Here is a 13,778-nt window from a genome sequence, read left to right as displayed (position 1 = left end):
AGTCTTGAGCTGGCTATGTCCCTGGTTCCAGAAATGTGCTCTCGCCTCAGTGTATCATCCAATATTTATTCAGCCTCTACTACAAACTTTCTACTCTCATGGAACTTTCACTTGGGTTCAGTTTTAGCAAATAGATTCCTGTCTTACTCTCTTATACTAGAGTACCTTCCAGAAGTACCATTTCTCTAGGATGAGGGCCCTACCTTTCGCTAAGCCAAACCTTCCAGGAACTTGACTTCTACCTTTGAATTCAAGTCCCATTATTGGGTCTGCCTGCCTGATGCTGAGTGTACATCCCTGCCTGTCCTTCCCCTATTGTCCTCTGGCTGGAACCCCTGATACTGTCCTTTGCCCGCTGTACCCCAGGGTCCTCATCCATAAGCTGAGGATAAGAATAGAACCTCCCTCCATGGAATATTGTGAGGATTAATGAGACTAGGTTGGCACATGCTAAATACTCAATAACTGTCATCATCATTATTATCTTTATTACTAAGATCCTTGCCACACTGTCTCCCTCATCCATGGACTTTCCTTCCTGATAATGTGTGAGCTAGAGAAAAGAAGGGGCCCTCCTAGTCATGTCTATCCTCACTGAGGTTGTGAGGGCTCAGTTTAGCCTTCAGAGGCTGGCCACCCAAACCCAGCTGGGGAAACCAAGTACCTCTCAGTGTCAAGTAGCCATAAGCTAGGTTGGTCAGAGCTTGTGCACATTTCCAGTGATGGTCCCCAAAAATAATCCGAGAAAGGATGGCACATCGAATCAGCTCCTTGTTTGCTTGAGTATTCTGTAGGGTACAGAAGTGATTATACTTTTTGGAAAGGAGGAGAAGTCTCTAGCCCATGGACTTATCACTGGAACACAGGACTGAATTCACTTGTCATCTTTTTTCTCTCCTCTTTCTTTCTCATCCTGTGTCCAATCCATCAGGTCTGGTTGGATCCACATTCCCCCTAAATCCTAAAACCAAGCTCTTCTTCTCATTTCTGCCATGAGTACCTAGTCCAGGCCACCCTCATCTTTTACTTGGCTGGCTACAACAGCCCCTTCCAATTGCTTCCTCTCTGGCCCCCACAGTCTACTTTCTACGTAATAGCCAGAGTGACTTCTTTTAACCTTTTATCATGAAAAACTTTATTAGTATACAAAATAGCATGAAGAATGAATATGTAGCATGATCAGTGATCTATTCCTGGCCACTCTTGTTTCCTATCTAGACCTCTCATCCACCCATCCTCACCTTAAATTGAAGCAAATCAGACATTCCATTGTTGCCTCTATAAACATTTCGTAAGTACCTCTAAAAGATACGGACTTAGAAACATAACCACAAAATCATTATCTCATCAAAATATTAACAATAATTCCTTAAAATCAAATATCACAGAAATCTAATTTTTAAAATAGTTTGTTTGACTGTCCACATTGTGAGATCAGTCTCTTTCCATCTGTAGGTTACCTTTCCATCTCTAATTCTTTTTCTTACAAATTATTTGAAAAAGCTGAGTCATTTGGTCTAGTATTTCCCACAGACATAAATTTTGATGACTGCATCCTCATGGCGTCTCATCATGTCCCTCCATTCTCTGTTCTGCCTTTATAATAGTAGTTGGGTTTAGAAGTTTGGTTAATTTCAGCTTTGAATTCTTTTTTTTACAAAATGACTTCATGGTTAGTGGTATGTTCTTCCAGCAGAATACATCTACTATCTGGTTGTTTTTTCTTTTTTTCTTTTTCTCAGATATTAGGAAAACTACATGGAAAATTAACAAAAGATTATAAAATGCAAATATATATTTCTATCATTCCTTCTTCATACATTAGTTGGAATAATTCTATAAAGAGAATTTCTCCTCCTCTACTCTTTGGTTACCCAATAGTACAGTTCATATTGGAAAGGCAGGACACATGGTTTATCCTTGCCCTTTCTTTACTAGCTTTCAGAAAAATGAATTTGTTCACTCGCAACCTCTAATTGTGACCAAATAGCTTGTTATTATTATTAGAAACTTATGGATTTTTAAACATATTTTATGTGTTTATAACTTAAGATGTAAATTAGATCGTGACTTTCCTATTCAAAATCCTCCAACAGCTTCCCGCTTTTTCTTCTTAACAGAATTCAAAGTCCTTACCATGGCTTCCAAGGTTTTGCACAATCTGACCCAATCCCAACCACCTCTGGACTTCATTTTCTACCACTCTCTCCTCCTACTCCATCTGCTAGAACTATACTGACCAGAGGTTCCTGAACATCACCAACTAACTTCCAATGCAGGGCTGTGCACATGCCGCTCCCTCTGCTCGGGACACTCTTCCATGTCATTCACTTTCTCATTCCATTTTCACTTTTCTTATCAACAGGCCTGTTTTGGCCACCTTATCTAAAACAGATGCCACTTCATCACTCAATATCCCATTACCTATTTTACTTTTTCTTCATAGCACTTATTTCTATCTAATATTGTATTAGCTATTGTTTTTGTTTGTCTATTATCTCCCCGAATAGAAGATAAGTCCCTTGAGGACAGAAGTGTATTCCTCATGTTCACTGTTATCTGCTCAGTACACACAGGTGTAACACGTTCCGTATTTGCTGAATGAATCATTTATTAGCAAGGTTAAAGATGGGTTGGGGGAAATAATCCTCTACCCCTATAGAAGTGACAGGTACAGCTCTCTAAGAAATCACCGAACTGCATCTTCACGTCATGTATTTCAGTGACTTTACAAACACAGCCAATATGGCTGGACCAGTCGATATGGTCAGGCATTTTTTTCCTGGTAAAGTGAAAATAGCACTTCAAGGGACCAAAAAGCTAAAGTTTCAGCCCTGGTTCTAATGTTTGTTTACTGATTGTGTTGCTTTGGGGCAAGTCACTTTGATCTCAGCTTCCTTTTCTGAGATTTGGAAACCTGTATCATCTACCTCATGGAGTTACTGTAAGGAAAAAAAAATAGTGTCAAAATGATTCAGTGTTGTTAAGTGCGATCTAAATGCAACCCGTTTGAAGAATAATGTACAGGTAACTGAAGTAACCCATTTAAAGAGTAATGTTAGATAAGATACAGCAGTACCATACGTGATTCCAAGGAATGCACTCCTTCCTGATTCCTGTCTTCTACCCAACTTCATGTTTTACCTGAACCCTGCTCAAATATACAGAAGCAAGCAATGGTAGAAGGAAACTTCCCCTGATGCTTCCAAAACATCCATTTAGTCAGCATTTTTTAGAGTTCACCATGGGCTGACCACAGCAAATACTAAGTTCTCTTTCGAGGAAGAAGCATCATGCCATGAAAAAATCACTAGAATGGAAGACCAAAGCTTTGGCTCTGGACATTGTATATTCATCCTCGAACTCCTTGACTCGGAGAAACTGGGACAACCAATATGGGCTCCAGATGTCATCCCAGCACTACTGCTGCTGATGTGGCATCCCCTGCCCTTCAGGGCTAGGAGTACTGGGTTGGGTTTGATTTAAAAACAAAACAAAACAAAACAAAAAAAAAACCAGCTTTATTGAGCTATAATTGACATGCAAATAACTGCACCTGTTCACTGTATACAATTTGATGAGTTTGGGATTTGAGTTAGATTTCTCTTGTAAGGTCTAAATCTTTGTCATTATCCAATCTGGCCAAGGGGTTTTACACTCCATGGCAGATGGTACTTGTCCGTTTTTAGAAATGATCCTTCTAGCCTCAATTTGTGAATCACTAATGGGTCCAGACCAGGTTGATTGTCCTTTGCAAGGTCCTTGGGTCATTTACAGAGATAAATTTACAAATATCCATCTAGAGAGATACTTCAGAGGCAAATGATAGAAAAATAAACCTATCTAGATTACTTTTTTCCCCTTGGCTAGGAGGATCCAGGAAGTCAAGGTACAAACTCTTCTGTTAATAAATCATGTTCTGGAAGCAGGTGGGTGCCTGTGTTCTAATAATGAGAGTCGATGTCTTGCTGTCTCAGTTTCCTGGATTTTGATTACTCATGCTTACACACCTGCTCTGAGATCTTTGACTCAAGTCTTGGACTTGCTCTTAGAAATGCATACTTGGAATCTTTGACCTCCACTTCGACCTCCTGTTTCTGGCCCTTTAGTTTATGATTCCACTGTAACCAAGGGCATCTTACCCATATCCTTTCCAGGCTAGATCTTAGACCTGCCTGACTGCCTGTTCTCAACCTCCTGCGTTACTATCCCAGCCTTTTTGTTACCCAAGAGACAGCATCCTGAAACCTTCCAGGATGGATATATATATACACATACACACACACACACACACACACACACGTATATACATACATATGTACGTATGTATTTGTATATATATGTATATATGCATATATATGTGTGTGTGTATATACATATATACACTTTTTTTTTTCTCTTTGAGACAGAGTCTCGCTCTTGTTGGCCTGGGCTGGAGTTCAATGGCATGATCTCAGCTCACTGCAACCTCTGCCTCCTGGGTTCTAGCAATTCTCCTGCTTCAGCCTCCCAAGTAGCTGGGATTATAGGCATGCCCCGCCATGCCCGGCTAATTTTTGTATTTTTAGTAGAGACGGGGTTTCACCATGTTGGCCAGGCTGGTCTTGAACTCCTGACCTCAGGTGATCCGCCTGCCTTGGACTCCCAAAGTGCTGGGATTCCAGGTGTGAGCCACCAGGCCTGGCTATTTTTTTTTTTTTTTTTTTTTTTTTTTAATTTTAAGTTAAAGGTAACAGCAACAAAAATAACCAAATGAAATTTTTTAGGTTTTTCAAATTTTTATTTTATTTTTTTAGAGACAAGGTCTCATTCTGTCACCCAGGCTGGAGTGCAGTGGCACAATCATGTGCTCACTGTGGCCTCAATTTCCTGGGTACAAGCTATCCTCCTGTCTCAGCTTCCCAAGTAGCAGGCTCCCTCCACCATGCCTGGCTGCTTTTTAATTTTTTTATAGAGACAGGGTCTCACTATGTTACTGTCGCGGGCCTCAAGAGATCCTCCCGCCTCAGTTTCCCACAGTGTGGGAATTACAGGCATAAGCCACTGCACCTGCCCTAATTTTTAGTTTAAAGGTAGGAGCAGAAATGCCCCAAGGAGGAACAAACAATGAACCATGCAGATCTAACTCAAATCCCAGCACTACTGGAACCAGAAGGTGGGCTGGCTACCTAAGTATGCTCTGCTTTGTTTTCTCCTACTTACAAAGAAAGATGACACCTTCCTCTATTTCATACGCTTCAATCTGCATCTAAGGTATAGCTTCTGTAATCATGAACATATTTTTAAATGGAAGCAAAATTTTTGTGAGTTTTTTGTTTTACCATTTTTTCCTTAATCAGCTGAGCTACTTTCTTCTGGGATTGGGCTAATTTCTCTTTGGGATGAGACATACAGTCTACGGCCTTCTCCTCTTCTTTAGCTTTAGTTTCCTCTTCACTCTCTCCACATCCACTGGTGTGATACAACTTATCTGTTTGCTGGTGAGCTGGGATCTCGGTTTGCTGTGACCTGTAGGTATGAGAGAAGGGATTCAGGATTTAACCACCTTTGCCATCTCAAACAAGGTAAAATTGAAGGCATAGCTCTCCCAGCTGGGGGATAGGGACATGCTTTCAAACATAAACTTGAAGGAATAAAGCTAGGCAGTAAACTCACATCACCCTCAAAGCTTAGCATTAAGACAGCAATGTGGTGGTTCAAATGAAGCCTAGTTATAGAGGTGCAGCTCTACTGCTTACTAATCACATGACCCTAACCAAGTTATTAATTTAGTTCTCTGTAAAATGAGAATATGAATGCCTACTTGATGAGGTTATGGGATTAAATGAGATAATACTCATAAATCAGTTAGCACACTGTGTGGCCTTTTCTAAGTGTTCCTTTCATGTTAGCTATTAGTATATCATTAGCTCCAGGACAGGACTGCTTCTAGAAATGAGGGTGTTGAACTGGAAGATCCCCAGGAACATCTGTGTTCTAAAAATCTGATCCAAACAAGGAAAAGAAAATGGATATAATGAAATAAGGGAAAGGGAACCAACATTTTGAGGCTAGACTTTGCATGTCTTCTTTCTCATATCTTAAAAGCTTCAACATGTGATGGCCAAGAAAAGAGGACATGGGTCCCACCAGAGAGAGTGAAGGAACCCTATACTACATCAAGTGCAGGGCCAGAGGAGAAATATCCTTAGTTGTGTTAAAAAGAACTATATCCTAACATTGCCAGAAAAATCAGTAAAGTGCTAGAGAAGAAACAGAATTTTGAGATCTTAGGAGCAACAACAGAAATTTTAAGTATAAATAAGTCTCCCAAAGGACTCATCTTTGTACTCACAATAACTCAAAAGTTCAGCCACTGAGTAGTTTTGAAAATAAAATTTACCTTTCTTTTCCAGTGATTGCTTAAATTGTGAATGTTCAATGTGTAAATAAACGAACATTCAGAAAAGCACGAAAAGAAAGTAACTGCCACGTGTAATCTTTTACACCAGGTTTGAAAAATGACATGCTAATATTCTTCTAGAGTCCTATTCTAATTAACTTATCAAGAGGCACATGGGCAAACCAGGTTGTGTAGATAGGAAAGCAACATTTCTTCAGGCCCAAGTGCAGGCAGGCTTGCCTTCTGCCCACAGCTGAGCATGCTTTCAGTAGACAAGCTAACTTGATGGGACAGCCAAGGAAGGTTGGCGATGCGACCTGATCAGAAGACAGGTGATAAACTTCCTTTTCTCTGCCTGGTGAATTCCATACTCCACCTTCAAGATGCAACTCAGACGTCATCACTCCTGGAAGTCTTTCACTGGAGTAGCAATAAAGGCAGCCTCCAAAGGGCTTTCAAAAATTTTCCCCAAACCGCTAGTACACTGTGGGGTTTTTTTATTGTTGTTTGATTTTTTTTTTATTGTTGTTTCTTTGGCTTGTTTCTGAGCATTCTTTGCCTCCTGGCAAAGTAAACTCCACCAGGGCAGGGGCTGAGCCTCATTTGTTTCTGAAAACCTGATATCTGGCTCACAGTAAAAACAAATAATGGCCTGTTAAATGATGAAAAAATGAATGAGAAAAGAATGTGCAGTTTTTAGAATGTTTGAAAACTATTGAGGAGAGAAGAAATCTGTGGCAAGAGATCATAAGTCGGCTGACTCTGGGCATGCTGCCTATAAGCTAGCCCTGCTCTGCACGGAGCAGTTAAAAAATAAAAAAGAGATCATACCTCAATAGAAAATTTTGCTTAAGCTGCATATTTCACAGACCTAGAGCAGAAGTTAAATCTATTGGAGTCACCAAACAGATTGCTAATTATGGGTATTAAAAATTATAAGCCCAAAGTATTTTAAGTTAAGCCTTGAATAACATTAAGGTAAGACCGAAGGTAGCAAACTTCAACCTTAGGGACTTCAAAGGAATGATAAACATTGAGGTCTTGACAAATGATTTGAGAATGTAAATCCCTGAATTAGCTTTGAACGTCGTGTTATAAAAGGTGAGAAAGATGGCTAGAGAATCCTGACCAGTCAGACATCTCAAAGGATGGTCAGAATAAAAAGAAGAGGAGATTGAATGGAAGGTCTGCCTTGCCAGGCTTATAACTTATTCCATATGTTACCATCTTAAATAGGAATTCTGATTAGTAATGTTCAATATAAATTATCTGATTATTTCCCAGATATTTTACTGTGAACATTTTTATGAACTTCAATTTTTATAGTCACATAACCCTTAACATCAAGATATTTTATGAATTTAAACTTATGCAATCCAGATGGGGCACAGTGGCTCACACCTGTAATCCCAGCACTTTGGAAGGTCGAGGTGCGTGGATCACTTGCGGTCAGGAGTTCGAGACCAGCCTGGCCAACATGGTGGAACCCTGTGTCTCCTAAAAAATTCCACAATGAGCCCGTAATCCCAGCTACTTAGGAGGCTGAGGCACGAGAATAGCTTGAACCTAGGGGGCGAACGGTGCAGTGAGTCAAGATCATGCCACTGCACTCCAGCCTGGGTGACAAAGCAAGACTCTGTGCAGGGAGCCAAAGGCCCGTGGGACGTGATCAACTCAGCATTCCACTGGAGACGATATGATCAAACAGCAAACTGTTTATCATGAATGCAGGATGTGAGCAAACTCACCAGTGCTCCTGCCGACAGAAGGTTTGCTGGAGGCAATCGCTCCCTGGCGCTGAGGTTATCTACTGTGACATCTAGAGCCTGTTGTTCGAGGAATGCAGTCTTGCAAGCCTACTCTGGACTGAGCAGCTGACCCCTCTTCCACCCCCCTTCTCACCATCTCTTTTGCCTAATAAATATGGAGGGCTGTGTACAGCTCAGGGCCCTTGTCCACTAGAGGCAAGGTGCCCCCTGACCTCTTCTTCCAAATATACTCTTTTGTCTCTTGTCTTTTATTCCTGCGTTCAGCCCTCCTTTGTTCAGTCCACCAGGGATCATGGCAGGTTACATAGGGACCCCCAAACAGCGACGGAATCTCGTGCTCCACAACTCTGTCTCAAAAAAAAAGAACAAAATGCTATCCTATATGGCAACTACTAGCCACATGTGGCCATCAAGCACATGAAATATTGCTAGTCTGAATTGAGATAGGCTGTAAATGTAAAATATGTGCTGTATTTTAAAGAGTATAAAAAGATAAAATATTTCATTGATAATTTTTGCATATTTTGTATATATTGAAATAAAGAAAATATAGTATTGAAATTAAATTCATATGTTTCATTTCACCTTTTAATATGGGTAGCAGAAAATTTTAAATTATGTATGTGGCTTGAGTTATATTTCTATTTGATGGCACTGCTATAGAGCGATGGTTCCCAGCTAAGGATGACTTTGCCCCGAAGGGAAATCTGGCAGCGTCTGGAGACAGTTTTGCTTGTCACAACTGGAGCTAGTGCTACCGGCATCTAGTGGATAGTGGCCAGGGATGTGGCTAAAAATCCTATAGTATGTAAGACAACCCTCCACAACAAACAGTTATCCAACCCCAATGTCAATAGTGCAGAGATTGAGAAACCCTGGTATAGAGAATGGTTAAAGAATGGACTCTAGCTGGGCACAGTGGCTCATGCCTGTAATCCCAGCACTTTGAGAGGCTGAGGCAGGAGGATCACTTGAGCCCAGGAGTTCGAGACCAGCCTAGGCAACATAATGAGAACCCATCTCTACAAAAATGTAAAAATTAGCCAGTTATGGTGGTGTGTGCCTGTAGTCCCAGCTGCTCGGGAGGCTGAGGTGGGAGGATCTCTTTAGCCCAAGAGGCCAAGGCTGCAGTGAGCTGTAATTGCACCACTGCACTCCAGCCTGGGTGACAGAGCAAGACTGTCTCTAAAAGCAAAACAAAACAAAACAAGAATGGATTCTAGAGTCAGAATGCCCAGATTAAATACCACTTACTAGCTGTGCAACTTTGGGCAAACTCCCTAACATCTCTTTGATTCATACTCATCTATAAAATGTACCAATAACAGTACCTCCTTCACAGGGTTTGGGGGGATTAAATCAGCTAAGATGTTTAAGGTACTTAGAACAGAGCCTGGTACAAGTATGTGCTCAATAAGCATTAGACAATATGAAAGTTTTATTTACTGTTTCATAAAACTTAATTTTCTCATTAACTTTGTTATAGCTAACTCTCTACAACTTTGCCAATCTTGTTATAACTAATCTATTTTTATTTTAAAAACTTCTAAAATCTCCTTAAGTCAGGAAAAAGCAATCTTCTATCATGCATAGGCTGTAAATACAAACAGATAATATAGCAGAATCATTATTAAAGCACATCACAGAAAGACAACCTTCTTTTTTTTTTTTTTTTTTTTTTTGAGACAGTGTCTCTGTTGCCCAGACTGGAGTGTCGTGGTGCAATCTCAGCTCGCGGCAACCTCTGCCTCCAGGTTCAAGCTATTCTCCTGCCTCAGCCTCCTGAGTAGCTGGGATTACAGTCGCGCGCCACTACTGCACAGCTAATTTCTGTATTTTTAGTAGAGACGGGGTTTTACCATGTTGGCCAGGCTGGCCCTGAACCCTTCTCTTTTATATAATGTTCATGCAAAGCTCCTCACCCAGGTTTGCCTTAAGCAGGAGGTCCCAGTGTTTCAGCCCAGTGAGTACCTGTGATGTCAAAATTCTGTGATACTTACATACGGAAGCAGAAATCCCAGTCGATGTCATTGCTAACAGTTGGGATACGGATGGGGCTGGCTTGCATCTTCTTCCTACCAAGAATCAGGTAAGGTCAGCTTTGGGAGAAAAGGCTGGGTGTCTGTTCTATTTTCCCCCTCTGGGATGCTATTAACATTAAACTAAAACTGCTCAAATATATAACCCATCCTAAATCCACAGACTACGCATACTCAGATATGGAGACCGCTGGAAGACAGATGGTCTTTAATTTGCCAAATTAAATGTCAGTTAAATTTATTTCCCCTAATTTCAACTCCACCCTACTTCTCCAAAATCCCTGGCCTTTATGTCTCAAGCACATTTACAGCTCCTGGGTCATCAAAACTATGGTCACCTACTCAACTCAGATATTGTTTTTGCAGGTCTGACGGCATGATGGATTTAAGCAAAGCAACCAGTTCTCAGTGGTAAACGAAGCACAGTGTGTTGGTTAATTCTGCTTTTTTTCGCTGGGGTCATTTCACTAATTAATAGCAGATTCTAGTAAAGGGGGTCACAAAGCGGGTACAGAGGCTCACGCCTGTAATCCCAGCACTGTGGGAGGCCGAAGCAGGTGGATCACCTGAGTTCAGGAGTTTCAGACCAGCCTGGCCAACATGGTGAAACCCTGTCTCTACTAAAAATACAAAATTTAGCCCGCTGTGGTGGTGCACGCCTGTAGTTCCAGCTACCCAGGAGGCTGAGTTTGTAAGTATCACAGAATTTTGACATCACAGCCGGGAGGCTGAGGCAGGAGAATCGCTTGAACCCGGGAGGGGGAGATCGCAGCAAGCCGAGATCCCGCCACTGCACTCCAGCCTGGGCGACAAAGCGAGACTCCATCTCAAAATAAAATAAAACAACAAAATGAAATTCATGTGTCTGTTTTAGTTGTTGCTGTTAGATGATGGGGGAAACCTCGGAAGCACATGACGAAAAATGTGATTTCTAAATACAGTATTTGTGAAATTCAACTCTCAAGGAAGGCTATGCCAGGCGCTTAAACCAAATCCAAATCGAACGCAGTTATTTACTGAACGTTAACATCCACCAAGTAGCCTCTCATTTCACCCTCCAGAAATCACTCATTCCCGCCGACCCCTGAGTGGCTTTCTGACCCAGGCTCCAGAGCATCCACTAACCGAAAATCAGAAAGGGAGACTCACTAATTTCTCTTTTTAACCTCCACTTTAAACACTATGCCCACAGCAAGGCGTTCTGATCTCTCAAACTTCCGGACTCTTTTCCTATGATGTTCCGCATGGCCCTGAACACTAAACTCTGGTCCCCCACTCAGGTACGATTCGCTCCTCTTTTCCTGCTGTGGTTCCGCGGTCACTCCGTTAAGCCCTGACGCCACAGGTCGGGCTCTGCTTAGCACTGACCCTGCTGCGGAAGCTCTAAGAGAACGCGCGAGTGCGCACAGCATACCTTGCCCAAGGCGGGGAATCCACGCCCCGGAACCAGCCTCCCCGCTCCCTCAGCCCGACTGCGCGGCTTCTTCCCGCTGCGTCGGCCTCCTGATCCTGGCCGATCTCGGTCCGGGCGCCAAAGCGGTGCCTCGCAGAAGTTACACAGCCTGCGAGGTCCCCTTTATCTTCCGCAACCCAGGTTCCGGCCAAGGAGACAATACCGTTGCCATGGGGACGGAACGCTACGGGCCTGCAGCGAGCGCCTGTAGCCATAGCGACGCGGGGCGCTTCCGGTTCGGAGAGTCCCTGTTGGCTAGAGCCTACAGCAGCTCTTACGGCACCCTCCGCTTTCCCGTCCCGGCAGGCTAGACGCTCACGGCCTCCGGCTCGCCCCAAAACTGGCCTCTGCATATTGTATCTCACGAGACCTTACCACTCGGAGGTGAAGGCATAGGAAGAGAAGATACATTCCGTCCAAAGATGGAAGGGAGCACTAGGCCCCACGACCCTACCTATTTAAAGCTGCGACGTGTGCGGGCTGGATTCGGCGACGATCCCTTGCTACGGAGCACCCCCACAGCTCCTCGGGAGTTTTGTTTTCGTGGACCCCAGAGGAAAGGCTTAGATATGGCTGTTGACTGTGCTGGCATCGTCTGTTCTACCCAGTCAGATTGGAGCTAGGCCTGGTTAGGAAAGCGGATTGCAGGAAGTGAGTAGGCTAAGAAATCAACTACTCTAAGGTCTGCTAATGGTTAGCTGTTCAGCGAGGGAGTCGGGCACATTTAGCACTTAGCCCTAAATAATGCAGCCATATCTTACCCCTTCGTTGGCCTGGAATACACAGTGTCTGGAATACACAGTGTCTGGAATACACAGTGTCTGGAATACACAGTGTCTGGAATACACAGTGTGTATAATGCACAGAAGGAGCAGAGGCAGTTGTGGCCATACCCAAACAGCGCCAGCTCTTAACAACGCTATGTTGAAGGATGTTATTATGAAACCTATCACAGACTAGGCCTATGGCAAGTCAAGTTGGAGTGAATGTGTCCCAGTTGTTTTCAGAAAAGAGCAGACTAGGTAGAGAGACAAGGAGAACATTGAGAATGTGACAGATGGTATTTACGTTTGGTGTTTGTTATTTCCAGCTCGAGGATGGAAGTTTAATTGCCATTGATCCAAGACTGCCAAGAAAGCCTTTCTAGGGTTAGCTTGGAGGAGTTATTTAAATGAGTTTGCTTGAATATCTCTTAAGTAAAGCCTGTATGGTCTGTTAACTCAAGATTTAAATCAGTACCTTCGAGCTCCATAGTCACAATTTTGGAAAGATTCCTCCACTTCCTCGTTTTTCCTAAGAAAACTCTCAGCATGGAACAATGATGACAGCAATGAACTTGATTTCAGAATGTCAAGGTTCTGGTTCTGACAAGTGTGTGGGTCCCAGTTTTCTTGCCTATACAGTGAAAGTACTTGTACCACTTAGTTTCTGAAGCTCCTTCTGGTTCCAGGTTTCTGTAAGGGGTAAACGATTTTTGTGACTCCATGAACAGTATTTAACATGTATGGCAGTAAAAAGGAAGACTCTGTTTCCTGTTCTCCAACATTTATTTCTCTCACCCCTTGTTAAGTTGGTCATCAAATTGAAAGGTTTTAGTGTTCTTTCATTGTAGGAAGTGGCTATGGGATTGTTTCTAAGTATATTAACGGTAATGTCTTCTAAATCTTTGCTTTTGCTGATAATTGTGAAGGGAAGTGGAACCAGAACAGACGCTGAATTCCCATTCCTGAAGCTAACGCTCTGATTCGGCCTCCATTTCATTAGCTCTGACCAGAAGCACGTTGCCTGCATCTGTAAAAATTATAAATCAAAATGAAAGAACTTTGACGACTTTTTTTTTTTTTTTTTTTTTGAGACGAAGTCTCACTCTGTGGCCCAGGTTGGAGTGCAGTGGTGTGATCTTGGCTCACTGCAACCTCCACCTCCCTCCCGCATTCAAGCAATTCTCTTGCCTCAGCCTCCCAAGTAGCTGGAATCACAGGCCAGTACCTGTGCCACTACCATCTGGCTAGTTTTTGTATTTTTAGTAGAGACAGGGTTTCACTATGTTGGCCAGGCTGGTCTGGAACTCCTGACCTCAGGTGATCTGCCTGCCTTGGCCTCCCGAAGTGCTGAGATTACAGGTGTGAGCCACC

General features: G+C 42.7%; 1 protein-coding gene across 3 annotated transcripts in view; it reads right to left on the bottom strand.

Annotated features, from left to right (window-relative positions):
* Positions 1-13,465, bottom strand: part of TTC23L (tetratricopeptide repeat domain 23 like) — a 51,212-nt gene extending 37,747 nt beyond the window's left edge. For 2 of the 3 annotated variants that reach the window (XM_028849371.2, XM_078004653.1), the window contains exons 1-4: positions 11,605-13,465; positions 10,152-10,226; positions 5,322-5,508; positions 665-788 (exon numbers count right to left, since the gene is read on the bottom strand). In XM_028849371.2, the coding sequence (XP_028705204.2) occupies positions 665-788; positions 5,322-5,508; positions 10,152-10,226; positions 11,605-11,996 (778 nt within the window). In that variant the 5' untranslated portion in view covers positions 11,997-13,465. The other variant, XM_028849373.2, reaches the window with a different exon arrangement.
* Positions 13,466-13,778: the final 313 nt, after the last annotated feature.

This window comes from Macaca mulatta, chromosome 6 (genome assembly GCF_049350105.2).
Source record: "Macaca mulatta isolate MMU2019108-1 chromosome 6, T2T-MMU8v2.0, whole genome shotgun sequence".
In the NCBI taxonomy this organism is placed as follows: Eukaryota; Metazoa; Chordata; class Mammalia; order Primates; family Cercopithecidae; genus Macaca; species Macaca mulatta.
This window is presented reverse-complemented; position numbering and strand designations above follow the sequence as displayed.